This window comes from Cyphomyrmex costatus, unplaced genomic scaffold (genome assembly GCF_001594065.2).
Source record: "Cyphomyrmex costatus isolate MS0001 unplaced genomic scaffold, Ccosl1.0 scaffold214, whole genome shotgun sequence".
Lineage (NCBI taxonomy): Eukaryota > Metazoa > Arthropoda > Insecta > Hymenoptera > Formicidae > Cyphomyrmex > Cyphomyrmex costatus.
Genome location: NW_017276192.1, coordinates 640,827 through 653,632, shown reverse-complemented (window position 1 = coordinate 653,632; position 12,806 = coordinate 640,827). Strand labels below are relative to the sequence as shown.

General features: G+C 25.4%; 2 protein-coding genes across 2 annotated transcripts; both read left to right on the top strand.

Annotated features, from left to right (window-relative positions):
* Window positions 1–8,274: 8,274 nt before the first annotated feature.
* Window positions 8,275–9,689, top strand: U2A (small nuclear ribonucleoprotein polypeptide A'-like U2A). The gene is made up of 4 exons (XM_018539429.1): window positions 8,275–8,527; window positions 8,607–8,647; window positions 8,768–9,344; window positions 9,572–9,689. Exons 1-4 carry the CDS (start codon window positions 8,446–8,448, stop codon window positions 9,610–9,612), a joined length of 741 nt encoding a protein of 246 aa, XP_018394931.1. The 5' UTR covers window positions 8,275–8,445; the 3' UTR covers window positions 9,613–9,689.
* Window positions 9,690–10,324: 635 nt separating this feature from the next.
* Window positions 10,325–12,454, top strand: ND-B18 (NADH dehydrogenase (ubiquinone) B18 subunit). Its single transcript, XM_018539441.1, has 3 exons — window positions 10,325–10,513; window positions 11,961–12,129; window positions 12,218–12,454. The coding sequence occupies exons 1-3, from the start codon at window positions 10,402–10,404 to the stop codon at window positions 12,300–12,302; spliced, it is 366 nt and encodes a 121-aa protein (XP_018394943.1). The 5' UTR covers window positions 10,325–10,401; the 3' UTR covers window positions 12,303–12,454.
* Window positions 12,455–12,806: the final 352 nt, after the last annotated feature.

Genomic DNA, 12,806 nt, shown 5'->3' with positions numbered 1-12,806 from the left:
ACACACACACACACACACACACACACACACACACACACACACACACACACACACACACACACATACGTCAAAATTTCTATTTTAATATGCAGAATATTCTTTTCTTCAAAAGTCACACATTTACATGATGATGTTTTTATTTATTTCTAATTCCGAGTCTATCAAAAACATCTTACTCAAGAGAAACTTGTCCTTCAGTATGTAATTTATGCTATGTTCAATGACTTTCCGCACACGTTCTGTATATATATATATATATATATATATATATATATATATATATATATATATTCGTTGTAAAAGGAAAAAAATAAAACTAACAATTCTTATTTTGTTCGAATAAATATACATTTTTTTACATTTGTTTTTTCCTGTTCTTTGAATAATCCAAATAGCCCTCAGGGACGTCAAATTGATATAAAATTTCGATTTTACCACATGTTAGTTAGATGAGTGAATTACTATTAATGAAAGTATAATTTGCGTACAGAGGTTGATTAAATTAAAAATGTTTAACTCTGTATTGGTATTTTTATCAATTCGAATTTGTATAAAATAAAGTTTTTCTAATCTTTAAGAAATGTATTGTAAGATTAAAATAATAATTTGTTATTTATTAAAATAAATATATAATTTTGTATATATTAATTGACCGTTTTTTTTTAGATCTGAAATATTTTTAATTAAGCATTTACATATAATGTCATTGATAAAGACAATTAATTACATTTTATGTCATAAATTAATTCAATGTATGCAAATAATTCCAAATCTAGTTGCTAAGAATGAACAATTATCTGAATCTATCATATTTACAAACATAGTAAGACTTCCTTTGTTACACCGATAACATTTGGAATAAATATTCATTGATGTAAATTTTAGTTTATTTTCACCATTACCACTCTAAATAGAACACAATATTCTAAAGATATTCTGAAAATGTTACAAAATATATTCAGGTTCTTATTTTCACTCGTTTCTTGTTTAAGATAATAATCAAAATATCCTCAGAATATCATGTACTATTTGTTTTTAATTAATATAATGCATTAAATTAGTTAAAATACAGTTATTTATTGTTGTTTATTTTCTTTTCTTAATAATTTAAAGCAAGTATCGTTTGCAAAATTTGGCTTTAAACATTACAATTCAATAGCTTTATATTGACTTAAAAGTTTATACGTCATTAGAAAGGTTGCATATACTTAATCTTAAATTAATATTAACGATGAACGGAAAATTAACTATGACTGTGCGATTCCACACGATACAAATATCTTTCTCAAACAGCACAGAATATCTATGATAAATGTTTATAAATATTTATTACTGCTTATTTTTATAAAATGTATAAATATTTTATATATATTTTATAATAAAGTAAATGCTAAGCTACTTTGCAATTATTTTTTTTCACTGAAATAGAATTTTTTTAGATTCATTTATAAAAGAAGTATATTTTAATTGTATACAAGATGTTTCAGAAATAGTTGACCAAACTGTAAGAGCATATTCCATTCATTGTAAGAATGAAAAAAAGTCACATAAATATGAGTTCTGAAACGCTTTCTTTCTTAGTTATAAACATTTCTTTAATTTCTTTCTATTTCTTTAATTTCTGTCTATAACAATTACATCATAGATTGGTAGAGGAGGACTCACAAACACACACATCGCTCGACCTGCAAGATTCATTCTCCCGATTTGAATCTTTTGGATTTTTATTTACATCTTAAGATTCTCGTGTATAATACTCCTGTTGCTATTGTGGAAATACTCCAAAATCGTATTATCGCTGCGTGTGAAAAAATACGAAATACTCCGATAATTTTTGAACGTCTTCGACATTCCATGTGACGTCGATTCGAAGCAAGCATCGATACGAAAGAAAATCATTTTCAGCAATTTGTGTAATGAAAAAATATATAAGTAAATAAAAAATTTGTATAATTTGAAAAGGAAAAACGTTTTCGAACTCATGTTTATATGACTTTTTTTCATCCTTATAATAAATGGAATATGCTCTTACAGTTTAACCAACTATTTCTGAAACACCCTGTATATGCTCTATCTTTTTAACAATACCTTTATTGACCAGATAAACATCCGTTAATATTCAGTGTTTGTGGATTTTCGAAGTGACTTCCGTACGATTGCAAAGGTCAAACAGTTGCACAAACAGTGTTGGTGCAGTATCTAGTATAGTTTAAAAATAGATGACTATTTCCTAAGCACTATGAAATTAAGTTCCGAATTTATAAGGGGAAATGTTTTTTATATTATAATTTTGTCGTGTGAATATTGGAATATAATGCTAAAATTGATAATACTTATTTTAGTAATAAAACTATATAATTAATTTTTTACAGATTTATAATGCTTTATTAAATATTTTTACAATATCTATTACAATACATTTACGACAAATATTTCATAATATTTATGATAAATATTTATGATTAAAAGCATTCTAAGCTTACAAAAATATTTAGAAAATATTTTGATAAATATTTAAATAAATCCTATAAATGTTTTATATATATTGGAATATAATGCTAATTGATAATACTTATTTTAGTAATAAAACTATATAATTAATTTTTTACAAATTTATAATGCTTTATTAAATATTTTTACAATATCTATTACAATACATTTACGACAAATATTTCATAATATTTATGATAAATATTTATGATTAAAAGCATTCTAAGCTTACAAAAATATTTAGAAAATATTTTGATAAATATTTAAATAAATCCTATAAATGTTTTATAAATATTTTGTAAATGTGCTGTTTGAGTTATACTATTACATATTTATCTATATATATATTTATGTATATAACTGTAGTTAAAACGTGTTAAATTAAAATTAAAAATAGATAATAATGGCTATATTCACAATAGAAAAAGCAACTTGGTGTACATTTAATAATTCTTTAATATGATTGCTTTTTAAGTATTACCTATATTTCTTTACTAGATCTAAGAATAAATATAGAAATCAACCATAATAAAGTTTACTATGATTGTCTTTCTACATTTATTGTTAATTCCAGTAAAAACTATTAAAAAAGCAATCATATATTAAAAAATCATTGAATGTTCATCAAGTTATTTTGCCTAAAAGCAATTATATTATTACTTATTTAAAATTTTAATTTAACATGATTTAACTGTACATGTATAAGTTATATGTAAATGATAATATAAAGATATTTGTTTCACATTGATATTCGCAGTCATTGTTAATTTTCCAATATTGTTTATCATTGATATTAATTAAGTGTATGCATAATGTATAATATAAAATTTATAATATAATTCAATACAAATCTAAAAACCTTCTTTATGATTGGTTCTTGTATTTATTGTTAAATCTAGTAAAGAACTAAGGACAAGAAACAATCATATTTATTAAGAATAGCCTATTACCTAAATATTAAGGGCCGATTGTTCCATCTTTTGATAAAGTTTACCTATTAGATAAGTAGCAAGATTACTCAATTACGTGCGCGGATTGCCAGATTTACCTAATAGGTAAACTTTACCGAAAAATGGAACAATCGGCCCTAAGTCTGTTATTATTAACAAGCACATTACCTAGATAATAATCATAGTAAAGGTAAATGAATCACTAAGCTTTTTTAGAATTGTTTTGTTTGTTGAATATAGCCAATGATTTGCATGGAAATACTTGGAGGAAAATATTTGGAACAAATACATGATGTGCTCATTAATTTTTTTAAAGCTATTAATTCGTATCTATTAACAAGAGTACGCATATCCTCTTTCGATTTTAATAAGCTTTAGATATGAAAGGCTAGATAAGAATAATTTTTTACAAATATTTAATCGCACATCAAGTGAACTCTACCTTGAAAACCTGTTTTTTTAGTGAACTATATTTAATCTAAAATATGAGGTGTAATGCCAACTATATTTAAAACAAAAAATGTTTTAAATTAAAGTAAGATGTGATTTTAAAAGTATCTTTATGATAATAATATTAAAATTGATGATATAAAAATGATTAAAATGATTAAATAACTCAAACAATGTACGTATATCGAGGTAGTTTTTAAGGGTACATGGTATAACACTACAACAATATTAATATCTACTACATTATTTTCCAGAGAATTTAAAATAGACGCAATATAATAATAAAAAACAAGTCAAATTGACACTTCATACTCTATTCTGAGGTTTGTTTAAAGATTACGAGAGAGTGTGAGATTTTATAAGACAAATTGTTTTATTTGGTCCAAAGTGCATTGCTTTTCTGATAGTGTTAATGATAGAAGAAAAAGACCGCAACCCAAATTTTTTAATTCATTAAGTTACTGAAATAATTGAAGTTTAATTTGCGCAGTCACTTTGCGCATTAAATTTTAATCTTAATTAATTTAGAAATCTAACGTGCTCATGAAATTAGACTTGCGACATTTAAAAATCTATAAAAAAATTCTTTTTCGATTTAAAATAATTAAAAAAAATTGTTTATAAACTAATGTAATTTATAGAAAAAAAACTAATATTAAATTAAGAAAAAAATGTACGTGGAAGTAATTAACAAAGGTTATTGGACACATACGTCATGATACAAGTCTTTGTTTTCAATTTCCACTTCAGTAGCTTGAATAAAAACTATCGCTCTACTACCTATTTGAAAATTATTATGTCGCATTCATATGGACTTATGAATTTATGATCAGTATCAATCGTCATATATTCAATTTCCTTTAATTAAAATCAATGATAAATAGACGGAAATAATTTGTTCCGGTAATTAAATGTTATTAAAGTCTTCTGAGTATTTTACGTCTATTGAAGAGACAAAACAATTTATACATTTGTAACTTTCCATAAAGAAGACTCACAGTTAGCTAAACGTCATCATGTTGCATATTTTTTACATTATTCACTTTACTATGCAAAATGCAAATTAAACTGAAATTTTTGTTAAAATATCATTTGTTTGAATTTTTTATACATTTTCTTCAGTTTTTTAATTAGTTTGATTTTTATTAAATTTAAGTTTTACCGAAAATTTTAAACTCAGAAATTTATAATTTTTACATATATGGTATTTTGACATATTTGCAATAATAAAAATTACATATTTATAAAATCTGTCCGAACAATATTATGCTAATCATGAAAATTTGAAGAAAATACGAATTGTGGGAAACTCGCAAAGAGCGATAAAAAAATGTTATTCTTTATATAACAGTGCAAATGAATAAAAGAATTATAGTGCAAATGAGTAAAAGAATTATTGTTAATTTTAAAAGAATTATAATTTCTAATATATTATTAAAACGTAATATATTACTAAAATTATGATAAATCAAATAATTTCTTAGAATTTTATGTTATATTCGGAATTTTTTGCTACTAATTCAATTAATTTTACTTACATATAAGCAAAGAAGACTACATTTAGGGCAAATCTTATAATTGCCTATATAATTTTGTTTAAATTTAAAAAAATTCTGATTTTTAAGTAAATTATGCGCTAGTTATTAGTTATTTTGAAATATAGTTTTCGACAGAAGCTGTGGATTAATATTATACATCACAATAATATTAAAATTTAAATGATCAATGTAATATATTTGTAATATCACAAATTAAATTATAAATTAGCAAGTAATATCAAAATTAACAAGTATTTTTATGTTATTAAAGTTAATAAAAATTTTTTTAATATTGTAAAGAATTTATTGCGAAAAATATCATCTCAGGGGTTCAAGTCTGGATCTCTTTCATTCTGTAGGATGTTTTATCTATTCGATCACCGAGGCATAAGTTGATTAATCACTGACAATAACCAAGACATGTTAGAAAGTCTCTTCGAATAACATAAGTAAATAATATTAAATGAAAATCACAGTTTTCTTGAACTAAAAATTGTAAAATTGTAATAATAATTCACACAAAAATATTATCATGACCCATTTTAAATATGGCTTTTTTCATTTATTTGTGTTAGACACTTTTTTCGAATTTTATTTAAGATGATTAACTTTACATAGTTTTAGGTTTTTATTTTAAATAAATATTTAAAAAATATTTAAAGTAATCTCTCGAGTATTATCTTTTTATATAGATAATAATTTTATTATTTTCATAGTTTTACGTTTAAGAAATTCATGTTAACTTGTTTTATTCAATTAAATTTATTCTATCAGATGTAATTTTTGATATATTGTATTTTTTTATTGACACTTTTACTAATCTATTTGTAATCTTCATCGTTGGTAAATCTTTTACGAGATTATTCAAACAATTTCTTGATTTTGTGAAATGTAAAATTAAAAAAATTCACTAATTATATATCTATTATTAATTATTTTACTGACTATACAATTCATTATTATGATGTCAATGTTTAGAGATGATGAAATTAAGTGTCTATTTAACGACTTTGCACTATATTTATAATACTTGATATACTTACTTGTTTTATTAAATTGAGAACCGGATTTTATTTATCACCGCTTGCATTTTACTTAAGTACCTATGCGTTTAATACATGATTATGCAATCTTTGTGAAATATTCCAAGAGATTGCTCTGTCATGAACTAAATACAACATGTTTTGCATATATCACCTGTTGCAGAATCAATAAGGAGCCTGAGGCGTAAATATATTGAATGTTATAAGCAAGATTGTAAGAATAGGATTATTGAAGCCTGTGAACTTATTATTCAATTGTCTTCTTTTTTCTAAATATATACCGAACAAAATAAAAGAATCACAAACGTAGCGTAAGAAATATTTCTTAGATTTTCTAATATTCTTTCGGATGAAAATCTAAGAAATATTCTTACGCTACGTTTGTGATTCTTTTATTTTGTTCGGTATATATTTAGAAAAAAGATGACAGCTGAATAATAAATTCACACGATTAGATATATTATGTACTACTATACAAATCATTGCGCAATTACTAACTGAGAGTTACTGATCTTTTTATCGCCTCGTTTTTCAAAGTACAGGGAAAAATAAAATTTTCACATTTGCAAAAAAATATTGATAAGACAATTAAGAATCTTATTAAGTCTTTAAATTGGTATTTCTCGTGTCATAAACTGTTATTGTAGAAATCGCACTCATTTTAATAAGTTCGACAATTATTAAGAATTATAATATAATAGCGCAGATTTTATCCGTTAAAGATAATTTTTAATTTATTTTTAGATTTAAAATTTTATTTTGTGAAAAAAAATTAGGTGTTATTAACGTTAAATATATATTTATTATATCATCGAAATTATTCTTATAAAAATGATATTTTGAACTAGTAAAAAAATGTTTAAACGTTACAAAGTTTTATGAACGTTTTTAGAAAGTATAATGTTTATATTAATGTAGTTAAAAAAATGTATTATATTTAGTTTATATGTTTATTATACAATTTCTAAAACGAAGTAATAATTTTTTATTTATATTAATAAATAAATAAAATAAATTCTATACTTGATACACAAATACACGATAATTGATCCAATCAACGCAGAATCAATGAATAAAATCATTTAAAGGAAACTTTATAATTATAATTATATACTTTGCTTTAAATAATTTTATTGATTAGACCAATTGAATTAGGCCCGATTTCACCAACTCCGACTAACGTATTCGGCCAATTAAGTGTTAACCGTGATTGGCCAATTCTATACTGAACAGCACAATTAGTCAGTTCTGATATAACACAATCAGTCGATTAAGTTTATCTGAGTTATGCTCATTTCCACCAATGCAGATTAACTTTAATCTCGGTTCAATTTACTCTTCATCTTTTTCTAATTCTAAAAATTAGAAAAAAATGAACAGTAAGTTAAATCTGCATTGGTGGAAACAGGCATTAGTAAGATCTTAATCGAAGTTTAGTTTCGTCTATAAGAAGCTTATATGGAATTATAATTGATATTTAATTATCTATAAAAAAAACTTAAATTGTTTAGAACTATAATTAATATAATTTATTTATCAATTTATAAATCTATAAAAATTATGCTTATTATTTTTTTTATATGCTGAATGCTGAAGCGTTTGCTAAAATTTTGTTTTAATTTTTAAATTAATTGTAGAGCAGTAGTAATTTTTATTATAAGAATATATATATATATACTCGTATATATATGTATGTTTATATATACAGTAGATAAAGAAAATTATTATCGTACCTGATATTGATAAATGTTTCGAATGATTTCTCGCTTCGATCATTGGCCGTTGGCGTCGCTAGTTGCTTTTAGCGTTTTCACTTGTTTTCACTTAACCTAACTAAACAGATAAATTTCTTTTATTATCGAATCGAACACGCATAACATAAGACGTGCAAGTGCTTATAATACGTCCGATCGCAGTATTTAGTACTTGAAAAAAAGATCATTATAAAAATAGTAGTTATAAAAACCGCTTAAAATGGTGAAATTGACGCCGGAACTCATAGAGCAATCTATGCAGTACATTAATCCTGTACGAGATCGCGAATTAGATCTCCGAGGTTTGTTGCTTACAAAATCTGTTGTAATTATTATATATATTGTGTTCATTCCATTGTTTTTGTTTTATTTATGTTGCAGGATATAAAATACCCACCATCGAGAATCTAGGTGCGACCTTGGTAGGTACATGTGTACTTTATGAAAGAGAAATAGAGTGACTTATATTTATATTTCTTTATCTTTAGTCTAAAAATATGTAGTCTTATTACAACATAATTACTATATTACTTTTTATGTAGGATCAATTTGACACGATAGACTTTTCTGATAATGATATACGTAAACTGGATGGTTTTCCACTTTTGAAAAGGATAAAAACTTTGTTCTTTAATAACAATCGTATCGTCAGGATTGGCGAAGGACTGGAGCAATATATACCGAACTTGCAATGTCTGATGTTGACTGGCAATATGATACAAGAACTGGGTGATCTGGAGCCTTTGATACCACTAAAGAATCTTATAAATTTGTGTTTGCTTCAAAATCCAGTGTCCGCTAAGCCACAATATAGACAGTACGTCGTCTACAGATTTCCTCAACTCAAATTGCTTGACTTTCGAAAAATCAAGCAGACAGAGCGTGAGGCAGCAACAGAATACTTTAGAAGCAAGCGTGGTAAAGAGATGGCACGTGAGATAGCTAAAAAGGTAAAGGCACAAACAACGGGTGCCACTGCGGACAAACCTTTAACCACTCCCGAGGAACGTAATAAAATTCGAGAAGCCATTTCAAATGCATCTTCTTTGGAGGAAGTACAGAGGCTTAGTAAATTGCTGCAGGCTGGTCACATACCTGGTGATCAACGATTGCAAAATGGTATACAAGCTTCTGCATTGTACATATATAATTATATACATATAATTTTTATACAGATCTTACAGAGTTAATGATACTGTTGATACTAACAAATACTGACAATATTATTGAGATTCATATTATTATTATTATGAAACACATTAAGTACAGACATAGAAACAAAAACAATTATTAAACAATTGATTTAAATTCTATTATAAAATATTGCATATTATATTATATTCCAGGTAGTGGAGCTACAGAACCTATGGAAGAGGATGATGATTAAATTATGATATAAGTTAAAAAACAAACTTCCTATTGTAAGTATGCAGCTTAATGGAGTAGGCCGTGACAATAGTACACATAATGCTGATAAAAAATTGTATACTACACAGATCTACTACTCCTTTGAAGTAATACAGATTACTGTTTTGTAAAAAATAAAGTATGGAGATTAGAGCTTGGAAGCGATTTTTATAATTACTCCTCATTACATTGAACGTTATTTTAATATATCAATATGTTTATTTCAGATTAATAAAGAGTGTTTTCAAGCAACTCGTGTTCTTATTATTGAATCTCTCTTTGTATTTATATATAAACTCATATTTTATACATGTGTGAATTTGCACCAAAACGTAAAGTTTTGATAATTAAATTCTATTTGAAGTTTTGAGCTTTGAATAAATTGGATAAATATAAAACATTTGGACACATATATATATATATATCTTGTATTTATTCAATTTGTTTAAAATATATTTGCATTTGTAATCTAGTTTATGAGAAATTTTTTAATTTACAATTTTGACAATCATTTAGACATAGAATTTCTAAATTTTCGATCCACCAAGTAAATAATTTAATAATTCACATGTAATAAATAATTATTTAAATTAATTGGTGAATTGGTGTAATTCGGTTTTGTGTGTGCGGTGTATATATATATATATATATATATATATATGTTATGTAAGTTAGATCAATGAATGAATAGATGTCAGTGCAACCTGACGAAAGTGTACTCAGTTTCCTTTCGATTGTTTACTTCATTAGATACAATTTGAATTAAATAATGGGTAATTACATCGCTACCTACGTAACGCATCCTGACACGATGCCCGTGACCGATGGTAAATCGACATTTGATCCGATGTATGGATTTCCTAATGGTCGAAAAATCAGAGGCAAGTATATTTCAATCTAACCTCTCCTTTACTGCGTAATATTTGTTATCAACTGCATGTGTACAATTTCTGATTGTATGGATGTAGAACGAGTTACACTATCAGAGTTTTATTGTCAACTGTCACTAGTTTCGATAGATCCTCTTGTTGAGACCGAATAACATAATCATGAGACTAATAATTTTATTGGCTATTTAATTATGTGTTATTGTAATCGACTTCATAACATTTATCTTACCTCCAGAATTAAATATTGAAATAATCACAATTAAAAGAGATTTTTCAAAATGTTTGTTACCAGAATTTTGTTGGCAGAATGGCAGTAAGAATATAATAGAATCTGTTGATAGAATGTAACAGATTGACTACAGAAAAACTGATAATTAGAAATCAGGGGGTCGATTCTAAGTATCTTAAAATGAGGTAAAAATTACAAAAATGTACAAACTTACTAGGTATTTGACCAATAAAATTATAAATATTTTATTAAATTTGCTCACTTTTGTCATTTACGTTGTTATAAAATATTAAATCAACCTTCAGGGATTAGGGGATCAATTGTATGAGTGCTTTCCATTTGGTGACACAAGTGTCATTCTATTCTTTGTTACTTTCTGAATGTCAAGAAAGATAGAATGACGTTTGTATCGACATGTGTCCAGTAAATGGAAAGCATCTTTATATTGTTTATTTTGAAATAAAGTAAAAATTATAAAACAAATTTATTAGGTGTTGATCAATGAAATTATAAATATTGTAGTGAATATTTACTAACTTTTATAATTTTTATCTTATTTTAAAATATATATACAAATCTCTTGCTCATTTACTGTCAGATTACATTTGTAGATTCTGCTGGCTTAGTTAAATTTAACGTAGTTGCAGTTGCTAATTAATAGAAATTGATCTGCGGTAATATTCTGTTCTCAAAAGTACTAGTGAATTATGCTACTAACATTTTGCTTATTGGATATGTGAAAAGTGTGTGTGCATGAAAATCTTAATATATTTTACCGGAAAGAAGCTCATTTGAATATATATTCTATTTTTGAATGATTTATCCATGAAAAAAAAGTTAAAAATTCAAATATCTTTATATAACTATTACATTCAATTAATTTAGTGGATAACTGTTTGATTTTAGTATAACATCTGTTGTTCACATCAACTATTCTTTTTTTGAATGATTTATTTGTGAGAAGTTAAAAATTCTAACATTTTTTATATGTAATTACATTTAATTCGGTAGATAATTGTTTTACTCGATTAATTTATAATACAAAATTTTATTGTCTTATTTTATCGTTAATATTATATTTGGAAAATTAGGATATGTTACGTTTTAATATTTAATTGCTTAGATATATTTTTTTATATCATTTACTTTAAGAATTATATATAGTCAGCAATAACATTTATGATTCTAATTAGTATGCCAAATTTACAGAGATGCCGTTATCAGAAGAAGACATGATGGCTTTCAAGATCCCTCATGACAGACGTGATTATTGTGCCCACAAGTATATGGAATTACATGAGTGTAAGAGAATTCATTTTCCCTTCATGTTGAAGTGCGCGCATGAAAGACATGAATATAACAAGTGTTACGTTGAAGAGTAAGTATCTCATATCGTTTGAAATATCTGTATCGTATTATAAATGTTCAAGGTACTAATATTAGTAATAATATTGTATCTGTTATAGTTACGTCATAAGAATGAAAGAATATGAAAGGGAACGTCGTCTTCTTGAAAGAGAAAAAAGAATACGGCAAGCAGTAGCAGCGTGAAAATCCATTGAATCTTGATAATTTTAATTCATTGTCGTCGGTAACTTAGACTACACATATGTAAAGAAGGAATTACGTTCCGCTATTGTACATGAACTATATCAATAAAATGTATTTAACTATAAATTTTCTACTTCATGAAATAATAAATAAACGCAGTAATAATCTGTTTGACAATCTGCGTTAGATTAATATCAAATTCTAATTGCTAAGATCGAACTACTGAAAATTATTTCGGATTTTGATTATATATTACGGTAATTATTTGGAATAGATTCCGATTGGAATTATTCCGTTTTCCCGAGAAAACACAATAGGAATAATTAAATTCTAATTGGAATCTGTTCCAAATAATTTCATAACACATACCTTAGAAAAATATAAGGTATTTCACGCTTTACAGAGATTTGTGAAAACGTGTGCGATCATCGTTTGTGCATTTCCGAAGCGCTTTAAAATTTGTATTAAAGTTAAAGCTAGATGACTATTTTAAATGTTTATTAT

Coding starts and splice junctions, on each gene's coding strand:
- ND-B18 (XM_018539441.1), top strand. CDS start 10,402: ATGGGTAATTACATCGCTACCTACGTAACGCATCCTGACACGATGCCC. Junction 10,514..11,960: donor TAATGGTCGAAAAATCAGAG/GCAAGTATATTT, acceptor CCAAATTTACAG/AGATGCCGTTATCAGAAGAA. Junction 12,130..12,217: donor AACAAGTGTTACGTTGAAGA/GTAAGTATCTCA, acceptor TATCTGTTATAG/TTACGTCATAAGAATGAAAG.
- U2A (XM_018539429.1), top strand. CDS start 8,446: ATGGTGAAATTGACGCCGGAACTCATAGAGCAATCTATGCAGTACATT. Junction 8,648..8,767: donor AGAATCTAGGTGCGACCTTG/GTAGGTACATGT, acceptor CTTTTTATGTAG/GATCAATTTGACACGATAGA. Junction 9,345..9,571: donor TGATCAACGATTGCAAAATG/GTATACAAGCTT, acceptor ATTATATTCCAG/GTAGTGGAGCTACAGAACCT.